Below are 13,398 nucleotides of genomic sequence, written 5' to 3'. Positions count from 1 at the left end.
CTGCAGACAGGTGTGGGTTCACAACTCTGACCTTGTGACACAGAGGGTCAAACCTAGCAACAAACGGCACGTGCTGTTAACTGCAGTCACTGTGAAGTTTAAAGGTCACTATGCTTGCTTTAATAAACCTTTGAAAAAAGACCCTTAGTTAGACCCTTTTTTTTTTTTTTACTACAAATCAAAATAATTTTACTGCTTTTGTTTCTGGGTCAGAATTATGAAAATTACAATTACATTAATAAGACAACAACTTAGGGTGCTTGATTGACAGATCTACTAGTGCTGCTTGCTTGCCCCACTTTAGTTTCACCCAGGCTGAACTCAAAACTTGCTCATATTTAGATTTGCAGCCTACAAGAATCTGACAAAATTGTGGTCAAAATGAATCCAAAATCAGACTTGCAAATATTATAAATGTCTGTTGGTCATTTTCCAAACTGCTATAATTAATTTTGAATCAAGAGGTTAACACATCCTTACTTGAAACTCATTGTTCTAAATTCAATAAAGCTAGAGATTTAAATAACCATAATGGTGAAAATAATTTTTGGAAGTTATCTAATAGAGCCAAGCATGTGGAGAGTGTGAGGCTGCTAACGCACATGTGGTCTTAAATGTCTGTAAGGTTCGGCAGCCAGCTACTAGCAGGATTTACAAAATCTATACAAAGCCTCAGTCATCATCTGAGTCAGACTGTGATGGTGTGCTAATCTCCAACATACCAGCTATTAATGTGACAAACCAGCCTGGCAGGAAAGCTGCCTCTCACACCCGTAACATGAGAGGCACAAGTTGACATCTACATAAGTGGGAAAGCTGAAAGCTTTGAGTGGCGTCAGGACGGCTGTTGAGTGGGCTTACAGAGGTGAAATTAGTGTGTAATTATGTGCGTGTAATGCTGTGTGCTGAATAACCCGCACATTAGGCAGACATGTACAGATTCCCTCAAGGCCAAAACCCTTATTCTGCCTGCTGGGAGAACAAAAGGAGGAGGAGGCTGCACTCAGATCTGATTTTAAAATAGCAAGCAATGCTTTGGTGGCATCTTAAAACGCTGTGGCGGCCAAACAGCGAACTGAAAAAGACTGCACGGAAGGCTATGATGGGGTCAGTTATTTGTTTTGTAACACATGGTGGTGTATAAATCAAAGAGCCAGTGAAGAGATGGCACACTTAACGAGAAGGTCGAGAAGGTCACACCTCCAGCCTCCTGTTTTGCAAAAGTGCTGGAATATTTCTCCCAACAAACTCAATTGGAAATGTTTGCTGGTGAGAAGCCAGTCAGTGCTTTCGCTGCATTAGATACCTGGTGGGTTGAGACACCTGGATATTGGTTGGACCAAAGGAGAGGAATGGTTGTCTACAATCTCTGTCCTTGTCCTTGTCCTTTTTTCAGACTGTCCAGCTTCCCTTTAAACTTAGCCATGTATTTTCAGCAAGTAGGCTGCCTACAAGCTTACAAAAGCACATTGTTACCCTCTGGTTAAAACCTTCCAACTCATTTTGGTCATTTCTATGTCTTTAATTCAACTAAAGGAGTAAGCTGTCCTCTATGGGACTGAGAAAATCCCTTTTCTTCTGGTCTTTTGGTTTCTAAAACCAATTAGAAAAACAAAAAAAGTACTGCGGCTAAGCTAAGAAAAAGCCTGTATTTCAGAGGTCTTGAAAAGTTGACATTTTGGAGCCACAAGGTTACCCTCCAGTACGCATGCTCGCATGTCTGCCCGCCCGTTTGTGTGTTCTCCGGCACACACATCAACAAGCTCTGCAGTTAAAAGCTGAGACTCCTGGTGCCTTATAAAAACTCACCGTTGGCGACTGATTTGGTCTCCACTCTGCCTGCCACCTGCAAGACACGAAGAACAGGAAGGTAACGAGGCAGCAAAGATGAAGACAGATGCAGAGAGGTAGCAAAACGTACTTGCAAAGCCTACAGTCAAAGCAGAAAGTGCCTAGAACCTCTACTGAGCTTGCACTTCCACCTATACAGACTGTTGAACCTATCCAGGTCTCCCTCAACAATCATTAGCCTGCTCATTTTGCCTTCCCTGACATCACAGCATAGCATGGTTAGCTAATGACATGGTTTGCTAACCGCTATCTTTCCTGCCCAGGGCCTGTTTTACGTCAGTGCAGTCCGCCGCCTGGTGCCCTCCAACCCAACTACTCACTGTGGCGGACCACAGCCTCCGGTCTGAACGGCAGCTGTTGGCTGCATGAACACACTACTACCAGTGTATGAAGGAAGGTTTATACCAAAGTATAAAGTAGGTAAGTTTGACTTTTTCAAATGTGGGGCTTCAGTCCTACTTAGCAGCTCTACAAACACAGCTTTATCTACGTATAGAAATAAAGATAGGACAATTTATTCATGTCAGGTTTAGTCAGACTTTGCATAATGTCAAACAGCCATTGTGCAACTCAGCAAGGCGTCTTACTTGTAAAAGAATGCTGTAAACTGTTACTCCATTGGGGCAATATAAAGTCAAGTGAAGTTGGACTGAGAGTGGTGATTTGTGGTTGTCAGAAGAGGGAGCGGTGATGTGATACAGCCATTTGTGAAAAGCATTCAGCCTGCAGTTGGACAACAGGCGCACTGTTAAAGATTTTACGAAGCAGAATTTACACTGAACTGTAATCTTCTGGATAATGTTGAGTCGGCTTTAACAAAGTTATGGGTGTTAATGGAGTCAACGGCGTGATGTTTTAAAATTGGCTTTACTATGGCTTTATTGATATGTTCTCTTTTGTTCCTTTAATGTTAGAGCTCGGAACATTTGGAACAAATGCTTTACAGGTTTCATTTCTAAATGTGCATTTTGGAAAGCAATTGATGTTTATTGCTCAATATTTACAAAATGCACATAATTACATCCTCAAATAATGTTGGGAGTTTGCGTGTGAGGGTACTTGGATAATATTCTGAGAGAGAGAATGCCAGAACGTACAACACATTTTTCAAATCATAAATACTGTGGACCAAAACTCTTGGATATAAACACTATGATTAAAATAAGCAGCGTCCAACCGCGGCAGAACAGAGCAGAGCTTTGCCAACAACACAGAGCAAAAAGTGGACAGTGTGACAACAGAGTGTGAGGTCATTCTGTGATAAGCACTTTGAAGAAACACGGAACAATTACACCTTTACCTCTCCAGGTTTATTCCAGATTAAACGGTGAGGTCAACTAGCTATGAGAGTTCTTTAAAAAAAACAAAAAAAAAACATAAGTGATTGTTACTCCAAATTGCTGCCACACCAGGGTCAAGATCTAGAGATTATTTTAATATTCCTAAACCATCTCTTTAACAAAACGTTCCCTTAATTGACATCTGGAAAACTATGAAAAACCACGGGAAATCCTTCTAAGACCACAAACCAAATTGGCATGGTTGAAACTTCATCTGGATGCTCATTCGGATTTTCCCAGATGGTTGAGACCGACACACTGATCATCACGATACAAATTCCTCATCATGATACTAGTGAATAGTTTGAAATAAATAATAGCTACCTTGGTTGGAGAGGCACCTTTGTTTTCCCATAGACTCCTCTTGTTGGTGACGTCCACAGGCTTCAGGTCCTGTCAGAGGGAGACAGAAAACAAGAGGCAAAGACAAAGCGTCATATCAGCGGTGCTCAAAGTGCCCAGAACTTTGTAGGTCAATTTGAGAATAGCTCTCATTATGCGACAATGGCAGAGTATCTGGGATGTAGAGGAGGGAGAATGACAGAGTAAGTGAGACAGCTTGAGGAATGAGAGCAAAGGTTGACAGACACTGTCAAGCAGAGAGGTGTTTGTCTAAAGGAAATGGAAAAAAGCACTCTAACTATGGGTCCGAGCAATGCTTCTTCAAGACTCTCTATATATTCGAATATCTGGAAAGCTTTGGCAAAAGAGTTCCAGTTTTGGAACTCTGATGGAAATAACTTGTTGGACACTCTCTTTTGGAAATACTCATATTCAAAGTTTCCTTTTATATCCTCAGTCTCTCCTGCTGTGTGTTACCTATAAGAGCACAAGCCATAATTTGTGACGGGGGAAGCTCTAACATAAATATTTGTGTGAAATATGGGTAAGAGTGAAGAGAGTCATGATACACAGGCATGGAGCCATACACATGAGCCGGACTCACTGCGAGCTTAGCTTATGATAAGCTTAAGATAAAATGCTTAAGTGACAGTGTATACCAAACTCATGGCAAGTCCTCAATATCTACATGTACCGTATATGTATATTATGACAGATGTAGACCAGATAAAGCTCAGACACTTTAGAGGCTTTTTTCCTTTGTGGCCACCAGGGGGTGCCAGATGGAAAATATCTCAACCTGCATCATTTGAAAATGAATATTAAACATCTGCTGAACAGAACATGACCAGCAGTAACTGACATAGTAATAATAATAATAATAATAATAATAATAATAATAATAATAATAATAATAATGATGGGCTGATACAGAATTTAGAGTATTGCATTTTGTTATGATTGCTGGAATTAATGCAGTTCAGATGTTACAGGGTCACTGTTCCAATGTTCCAAACTGACCACTGACTCCTTAAGACATATGAAAATGATAATATTGAGCTTTTAAAAAGTTTTGAACAAAGTTAATGTTACATTAATGTGTTTTCTATCTCAATTCCAAGCACAAGCGCAGTCTGAAAACCACTCCAAAGCTCTAGATAATCTGCTTCTTCAGGACTCTGTGGGTGTGTTTTGACCAGATTGTTTATCACATTGTTCCAACTTAGTCCATCCCGCTTTTAAGCCAGTAAGAAGAGCACAGAATGTTTACTTTGTAGGGGCTTGTGCCAACATAGCGTTTTTCTCTGGCAAAAGCGTTTTTATTTTATTTTTATGAAACGTGGGCTTTGTTTCTATATCGATAATATCACCAATCTAACTCCATTTTATGATTAATAGCATCACCCCTTTGCTTTTTATTATCTATTTGGGCTATCAGTTTGTTTGACATCGTTCTTTCACCATGAGCACCAACCGGAGGATGCTTGCCCTCATATTTTGTATCAGGGATGATCTGACAGCTGTAGAGCAAGGAGGATGCGGGTGTATGATACATTCTGTAGAACAACAACAAGCTTATGCTCCATTTTCTTGGTTAATAGAGTCCCGCCCTGAACAAAAAAGTCGGAGAGCTCTGAAAAAAAGACACTGGGTGCAGCTCTTTTTCTTTTGGACGCTGAATAACTCTCCCCTATTTGGGAACAATTGATTAAGCAGTTTTTTTTCCAGGGTCTTTAATGTAGATGTTAGATCCTGAGATTTAAAGAAAAAACATCTTTGAAAGGTTAATACATATTGATACAAATCTACACATATCTAAAGAACCATAATGCAGGTCAATCAACACAACTGCGTCTGCCATGTAGATGTTTTATGTAGGACTCTGAGCTGTACAGTAAAAGTAATGTACTTCCTAGCAGCGGCGACAGGGGTTGCTATGGCAACGACCTACCGTTGGCTTTCCTCCTGACATTTTGCCGCTCTCCGGGGTTTTATTCAGCCAATCGTTAATGCGACCCGCCACGCCTGTCTTCATCACAGCTGCTTCCTGTTTGGATAGGGTCAAAGGTCAGCTGAGCCTGGTCGTCATCGGCAACAAGGCAGAGCAGGAAGTGCCAGTGAATTGGCCCTTTCCTCTCTCTCTCTGTTCCACACAGAGTTTCATCAACTTTCTCACATCCTCCACCACCTCATCTTTTACCTTGAACGGGCTCCCGGCACTTCCAGGTGTGCCGAACACGTTGCCTTTCTCCCACATGCTCTTGATGTTTCGAATGCTGTCTGTAACCATGGGAAGATCTACCGCTCCAGAGCGAGGGGATCGAGACTCCTTGTTCTCTCTCTGCTAAAACAAAGTGGAGGGATTCAATTGGTGAATAGCAGGGATAGCTGCTATTAATGACAGTGATCAATTGCTACAGTGTATGTGATACAACTTTGAGGCCAACAAAAGCAGCCAGAATCAGATTTCTATCAGACCAAGACTGGAATCCGATTAGGAAATTCATATTTTGGCAGTCTTAAGTAAATATAGGATTCTAAAGACTTGTCTCAGCCTTGTTGCTCAAATCTGATTAAAAATTGTCTTACATTACAATATTTGCAATAAGACATGTGATGTTGACGCCACATCCTGTGCCTGTTATCAGGCTTTGACAGCCAAGTTTTATTTTGTTTTCTATTGGGTTTCTGACTGGGAACAATGCAATACTTTTAGTTATATAACAAAAGAAGATTTCTTTTTTTAATGGAAGATACACAAAGATTGAGTTGGCTATTCATATATGAAATACCTTAGTTGGCTGCAAAAAGTATTTCATGAGGATAAGCTACACTTTCTGCTATTTGGTATACAATCTATTTGAAATGTGCAGGTAAATATATGTCCTTTTAGGTTATATAGGAGTACATGTAATAACTGATAGTTTTCTATTGGTTTTGTGTATGTGTTACATTTTTGATGATGCTATACAGCTGTGCCTTGTAATAGTGCAAATGTTTTGCTTGATACAGACATAAAAACTCAATAAGACTAGTGTCACCCACATTGATGCCACAATGCTGGCTAATTGCTTCAACATTTTGCAATTTTACAGTTGAAGAAATGCTAACCTGAGCAGCTGAAGTGTACTGCTCCAGCCTGTTGTCAATCTTGGACACCACAGGAGAATGAGACGCCTTCAAAGTGCTGCTGGGCAGAAGCAAATAGTTAGCATACACAGCATGGGACCACTTTGGATATTATAGACAGTGTGGTCAACCATCTTTAGTGCCTTTAGAAGAAGACATTTGCAACCCCAAGTGGAAATTAAACTCTCGGTTACAGTTTTTTCTATTCAGCAGAACGGGACTGCAAGGCTCACATGCTCCTCTAAAAGCTTTGTTAGTGGGGAAAAAACATGATCTGTTGAATGATCCTTCAGTATGTTTTTACCTCTTCTGTGCTGACTTGTTCAGGAACTCTGCCCTCTCCCCAATCTGTTGAGAAAAGTCATGGGAGCTCTATGTTAATAAATATTGCAGAAAATTTCCTCATATGCACACGCTACTATAACACATTTTTCTTCACTCTTCAGTCACCTTAAAACAGATGTTAAACCTAACCTAACCTTTCCTTGCTTCTATTGTGTCTCTATTAGTATGAGAAGTTTCAGTGTAAAACCAAGTCTGACTGATTTGAGTTTAAAAGTCAATATGTAGACACAGAAGAGGTTACTGGTCCTTAGATGGTTCATAACCTTAGTGACAATAATAGTCTCACTAAGCTGGATTCTTCTGACCAGCAACACACAATGTAAGCGATTGTTCCCCCCCTGTGCAAAATGCTCTGAAAGACATGCTCAAACGCACAAAAACACGCACACACACACAGGAAAAACATAGCAAGTTTTTTTTTTCCTATGTGCTGTCTGACTGTGGGAATCTCAGATAATTGTTTATGATATTCTTAAAAAGGGAGCAACGCACTGCTTCTTAGACATTCACAGAAAACCATTAAATGGACAAAAAAAGAAGAAACTGCAGAAAAAGCTCACTCCCCCTCTCTGTGAAAAGGGGCCATGCGCTCGGCTGCTACCGAATGTGGGAGTTCCCAAAATACTCCCCGACAGGAAATTCCCCATTCTCAGACGCGTTTTAAAGAGCCGTAGCCATCCGAACGCAGTTACAGTAATCCTGTTAACCCTAATCGCTTTCCTGCATCCCAGCAGCCTGTCCTTCATTCTGTCGCTCTGTCCTTCTCTCTCAGACAACACTGAACTTTATCTACAGTACAGAGCTGGGTTATGCTGGTTTACTGCTGATAACATGCGGGCGACCTCCTGGGACTGTGTGTTCTACTGGGAGGTGATTGCTGATATCGAGGCATATTTCAATATGTTTTAGTGCAACAGGAGCCACAGTATGACAGTTGTTGGGCAAAAATACACAACAGCAAAAGACAATGAAGAAAAAATGTATGCTCCCATAAACATGCATGCACATTTGAAAAAGACTTCTAAGAACTGCGGGTGCTGGGTTGAGGGACAATATACAATGCAGCCACATTATACTGTGGTAATACAGCGTCACACACACAAAACAACAAGTGTTACACTGCAAAGCAACAATTCATACACACAGCACAGTGTGTAGTGTATGAAGCTAAAACAGACAGATGCCCACACACACAAACAAGAACACAGCTGTACCTACAGTGAACATCACCACAAAGTAAAGTTGTGTCTGTGAGGCACGTGCAGCATGGTGGAGAATTACAGTTGAACATCATTTACAAAACTGACCACAAACAAAGTGATTGATTCCAGTACAATTAGAGGTCACATAAATGAGTGCTGAAATCTTCTTCACCCAATGATTGAAAAAAAATGATTTTCGGAAAAATCCGATACCAGTGTATGGAAAATACACATCATTGTTTTACTGGTGGGATTTACCAGTGTAAAAAATTGACAAATTGCTGGCATTTTGCTAACTCTGTCCACATTACACTCTCCACTGGCACCTGCCGGATCCGTATTGCACATGAGCAACTCTCAGCAGAGATGAGAAAGCAGCGTGATGGCTCATTCGTTGGCTTCCATCATTGATTTCGTACAGCATTTGTTTTTTTTAACGGAGCCGATGATGAAGGTGGATAAAGAGTGAGCTATTTCCCTTCTTTCTCATCCCTGATGACAGTTGTACATTCGCAGGACCGATTAGATATATAGCATGTACGGATCAGGCAACGAATAACACATGCTGCTGTTGTTAGTGTGTAGCGTAACTGATCTGACCCGCTTTCTAGCTAATACCCAATCCAGCATTTTAGGCTGCATCGGAAGCATTTCCGATCCAGCTATTGGTATCGGAACAGCTGGTGAATTACCACTGTTGGACGATGTAAAAATGAAATTTAATCACCCAACCCTAGTATGGAAGGTTACTTGGTAATCTTCAAATGTATTTTGCTCAAACAGTAGCCTTTAAACATTTCCGATTTTACATTTTATATTCATCTCTGTTGACCAACAACATTTCAAATTGCTTCACCGTTGAGAAATATCCAGTTACCACAGTTTTAACCTCACTACTGTACTGAAGTTTCATAAAGTAGGCCTAACTTCTGCAGCATAAGAATTTTGTTCTGGCCTGTTTTCAGCAATGAATCTGGAGTCTCACCGGGACGGGCCAGATGGATATTACTGCTAACTGTCACTAATTAGATTTTCTCCACTGGCTGAAAATCCCCCTCGATTTTCAGCGTGTGGGAGTTGGCTTTTGGCAACACTGGAAACATTTATTCACATTTGAGTTGATTAAACGTTCCTTTGCCGTGACAAACATTTATCTTTGGTTGAGGTGGGGAGGGCCTTTTCCTACTGCAGTGTTTCTTGTGACAAACAGGTTGACATGTCAGCAGAATTTCAAAGTGAACAGCGAAACAAAGTACAGAAATAACTTGCAAGCAGCTGACTTTTTTTCCCCAGTTCTCCCCCAGTTCATTGAGGGTCTTTCTTTTTCTGAACACCTTCATCTCAGTCAGATAAGACTTCATGCAGAGAGCTAAAAGAGGTGAGAAAGGCAGGAGCGGGTCATCTGGCACATAATCTCTCCAAATATTTTGAATGTCTAGCTTGAGCTTTGCTGCACTGCCGGATGAGTGGGATTTGCAGGTCTTGGATAACTATTATATTGACTCCCTTTTGCTGACAACTCTACTGGACCGATTTATATACAGACAGAAAAAAAGGCACAGTTTTTTGTAGTAACAATTGTTCAAAAATACTGGAATGAAAATCTGTGTTTGTGAAAAATTGGCAAATTAATTGACCATTCCCTAAAGCCCTGCCTCGAGCAGCTATTGTCTTATCATAGCTTAGCTCTGCAGCAGGCTGCAGTAAGAGCTACTATGAAATAATATTACTATAATCAGAGCGTCGGGTAACGTTAGCAGCTATGTCCTGATATTTATTGATTTCTGAAAATTTAGCAGCCAAACAGGGTTTAATTTAAACAAAATCACTGTCTGATCCTACATTTTTCATTATGAAGCTTATAATACTAAGGCTAACTAGCTGTGAAAAGCAATACAAGAACAATGCTGCTTCTTTATTTTTCGTGTCTTCTACTACTACTTATTCTACTTCTTCTAGCATGATAGCATGCATGTTGCCATCGTCTAATATAATATCAAAAACCAAGGATATAGTATATCTATATATCTATATATAGATATATATACACATATACTGTATGAAGCAACAATAAACATGAGGAATGTGGGTTAGTAAACAGTCATTTGGTAAATAAAACTGGGGCAGAGGTTGGAGGTTAAAAATGGCGGACCAACCTTCAGAGAGGAGCCTCGAGGGCTGACACATTTGAAGGGTCTGCCCTCCTCGTCCATATTGTCTTCCACCTTCTGTCTCTTCTCAGCTGCCTCTGCTCTCCTCCTTTCAATCTCCTCCTTCATCTTCCTCTTCTCCTCCTGAGAAAAGACAAATGTGTTGAGAGTGGAGGCAGTTCATCAGATGCAATATCAGAAAGAAATTAAGTTTGCATCCTTGATATCCTTGTCATTTTATTTTGTTTTGCAGCATCTATGGAGTTGACAGGAAACTTGTTGTTAATTTCATTGGAGCATATGTAGGTGACACTGTTCTTTGCCAGCCCCGCCATATAGGATGTTGCTGCTCAAGCTAACATTTCTCTTGTATTTACTCTAAACAAACCACTGTTGCTGCTGGAAACCTAAAGCACGCTTCCTGTGAACAAGTGGACGTTTCCTTGGAACAAACTAGCAGGCCGAGAGTGTTGTGAGCAGCAAATGCAAAATCTTTCGAGGACTGGGTTTACGTTGAATGACTTTCCTGTGGTTTATGGCTTATTATATTGAATAGCATAAGCAACCAACATGACAGACAACCAACTATCAGCAATGCAGCCATACCAGACAATAGCTATGTGCCACTTTCTAATTGATTTACTTACTCTATCTAATGAAGCAGGTCAGGAACAAATTCAATTACTCAGAGCAAATTCTTATTTACAGGGATTGCCTGCCTCGGGAAAAAAAGCCATTTTGGAAAGCTTGAGACCTGCAGACTATCAACAGTTTTTTGTAAACAATTAATGTATGAACATTATGTACTGTATTCAGAAGAGGGCTGGATACTTGGCAGTATATCACCCCACTCCAGCAGCCTTGTCTTGGTTAATTAGTCTCTCTGTATCTCTGGGCCATCTTTTAATTACAAACCAAAAGGCCTCATTAACATCACACAAGAGGAGAAGAACGGGGGCAGATAGCGAGAGACGGGCCGCCACATTCAGAACCAGGATCAACAAAGAAGACCAGTCAGTGTTACAGCGAGAATGCAGAGCCTCAGAACGAGCGGATGAAAGGGAAAATGGAAGACATTGCGTGGATGAATACAGATTTGAACACATAGGAAGACGGAGGTTATCACATTTGAGATACATAATGATGAGGTTGTTATAAAAAGTGGATGGAGGAATGAAATGCATGATTTATGAGATAGGGGCCAAATAGCTTGAGTCATGATAACAGTGAAGTATGGCCAGATAACGTCACTAGGGCGCTAGCATGAGTGTGATGCATGGGTTTCAGGTCACACAGGTGATAAGGCTAAATCAACATGAAGGTGGTGGTTTGAAGAAAAAAGGATATAACTAGAAGAAATAAGAGGAATAAATGAGACAAATAAGATTGGAATCAAACTGAAATTAAATACATATTTGAGAAATAAAAACACATTTCTCCGCCGTGATAGCCCTCTGCAGGTGGTAATCAGTCCCGATTAGCAAGCCAAGCTGAATTGCTTCTTCCACAAAAGCGGAGGCTAGTTAGCTTAGCTTCCTTGTCTCAAATGGCGCTAATGGCACATAACCAGCGTTATGTGCGCCCGTAGAATAAGTTGTGCATTAACATTCGTGGGCGTTAAAGGGTTATGTGCTCCAGCTTGTAGCACACTATGGAAATTGTTCTCAGATTTCAGTCAAAAACTGCCATGGGAGACGTCTGAATCTTAGATGTCGTTTCCCCAAATATGTCCGAAAACATTTGCATCTACTTTTGAACTTTGCACAGTACCTGCATCATTATAGTTTTTTTATTTCCTAAAACAAATGAGCGAGGAGAATTAAAATTTTAGTTTGACTTCAACAAATCATCAAGAAGAAACTGGATAAAAGGGAGAATAGAAACACAGGCAGTCAGAGCTGAACTGATCAAACAGCATCTATAAAGTGACAGACTCTCTTCCTTACCTCCTCCCTAGCTTTTCTCTCTGCCTCCTCCTGCTTCTTCTGCCTCTCCTCCTCCTCCAGCACCTTCTTCCTCTCCTCCCTCTTCCTCTTCAGCTCCTCCAGCTCGGCTTCGGCCTCCTGCTGCTTCTGCCTCATCCGCTCAAACTCTTCACTCTCCGCGTCGTCGCGGCGGCGCTTCAGCTCCTCCAGCTTGCGCTCTGCCTCCAGGTGGGCAGCGTCGTCCTGGTCGTCACCCGCGGACGCCTCGGGGGAACGGACACTGCCGCGACTGGGAAAGGCACACAAACGCGGGTCAGAGCAGACAATCAGGTAACAATAGAAACAAAAAACTGTGGAAGTAGCACGCAGAGCTGGTTGACGTCCAGGTTAACACTTGACATTTGATACAAACTGAATATTTAAACATACACTTGAAGGACTTGTCTCTTTAGTGGACATGCAAAGACACACAGACAAAACCAATGGTGCACACAATTTGCAAATACCAACAATCACCATTGCAAAGATAATGTTACAGCACATCTCAAGTTTCTTCCAGTGTTTTACACAGTGAGACTTATTGCGGGTGAGTAAACACACTACTGCTCTGCTACTCGCAAACAGCTTGTTTGTTTAAAATTCAGGTACAGCCATGCAATAAGCAATCGATCAATAAGGTCCTTTCTGAATAAACTGCCCTTGTTCAGCATTAAACCAACAAGTGTTACAAACAACATTTACTCTTTCATCCTTTTCTGAATAGGTGCGACACTGTAATAGAATAATTCTTCTTTAATTTCATGCTATCAATATTTCTAATAGGCATCTGTGTCTTTTCCTCACACTTTTGGATACCCAATTTTGGAAAGCAACAAAGCTTTGGTTGTTGTGTAGCATGGTTTTTTCTACCTACCTCAATGTCGAATATTACGTTACGTCATTTTCCACAACAATTGCGGACATTAGGCACTGTAACACCAGCATACTGTCAATTTATATTTGTATATTAAATTATGCTAAAATAATTTATTTATTTATTTTAATGTTTTACTCATAGACTTCACACTAAAGGGAACCTAGTCACCATAATGTCACCCTTTGCTATATGTAAAGA

At 40.8% G+C, this 13,398-nt stretch overlaps 1 protein-coding gene across 8 annotated transcripts in view; it reads right to left on the bottom strand.

Moving 5' to 3' along the window:
* The window catches only part of cald1a (caldesmon 1a), a 53,898-nt gene that overhangs the window by 1,754 nt on the left and 38,746 nt on the right, over window positions 1–13,398 (bottom strand). For 4 of the 8 annotated variants that reach the window (XM_054624272.1, XM_054624277.1, XM_054624278.1 and 1 more), the window contains 8 exons: window positions 12,306–12,573; window positions 10,366–10,503; window positions 6,967–7,010; window positions 6,645–6,723; window positions 5,734–5,877; window positions 5,485–5,580; window positions 3,516–3,584; window positions 1,810–1,846 (listed from right to left, as the gene is read on the bottom strand). In XM_054624272.1, the coding sequence (XP_054480247.1) occupies window positions 1,810–1,846; window positions 3,516–3,584; window positions 5,485–5,580; window positions 5,734–5,877; window positions 6,645–6,723; window positions 6,967–7,010; window positions 10,366–10,503; window positions 12,306–12,573 (875 nt within the window). Of the gene's footprint in view, window positions 1–1,809; window positions 1,847–3,151; window positions 3,204–3,515; window positions 3,585–5,484; window positions 5,581–5,733; window positions 5,878–6,644; window positions 6,724–6,966; window positions 7,011–10,365; window positions 10,504–12,305; window positions 12,574–13,398 lie in introns of all 8 variants that reach the window. The other 4 variants (XR_008532362.1, XM_054624274.1, XM_054624273.1 and 1 more) reach the window with 4 other exon arrangements.

This window comes from Anoplopoma fimbria, chromosome 23, assembly GCF_027596085.1.
Source record: "Anoplopoma fimbria isolate UVic2021 breed Golden Eagle Sablefish chromosome 23, Afim_UVic_2022, whole genome shotgun sequence".
NCBI lineage: Eukaryota > Metazoa > Chordata > Actinopteri > Perciformes > Anoplopomatidae > Anoplopoma > Anoplopoma fimbria.
The sequence above is the reverse complement of the archived record's forward strand: the minus strand, read 5'-3'. Positions and strand labels throughout refer to the sequence as shown.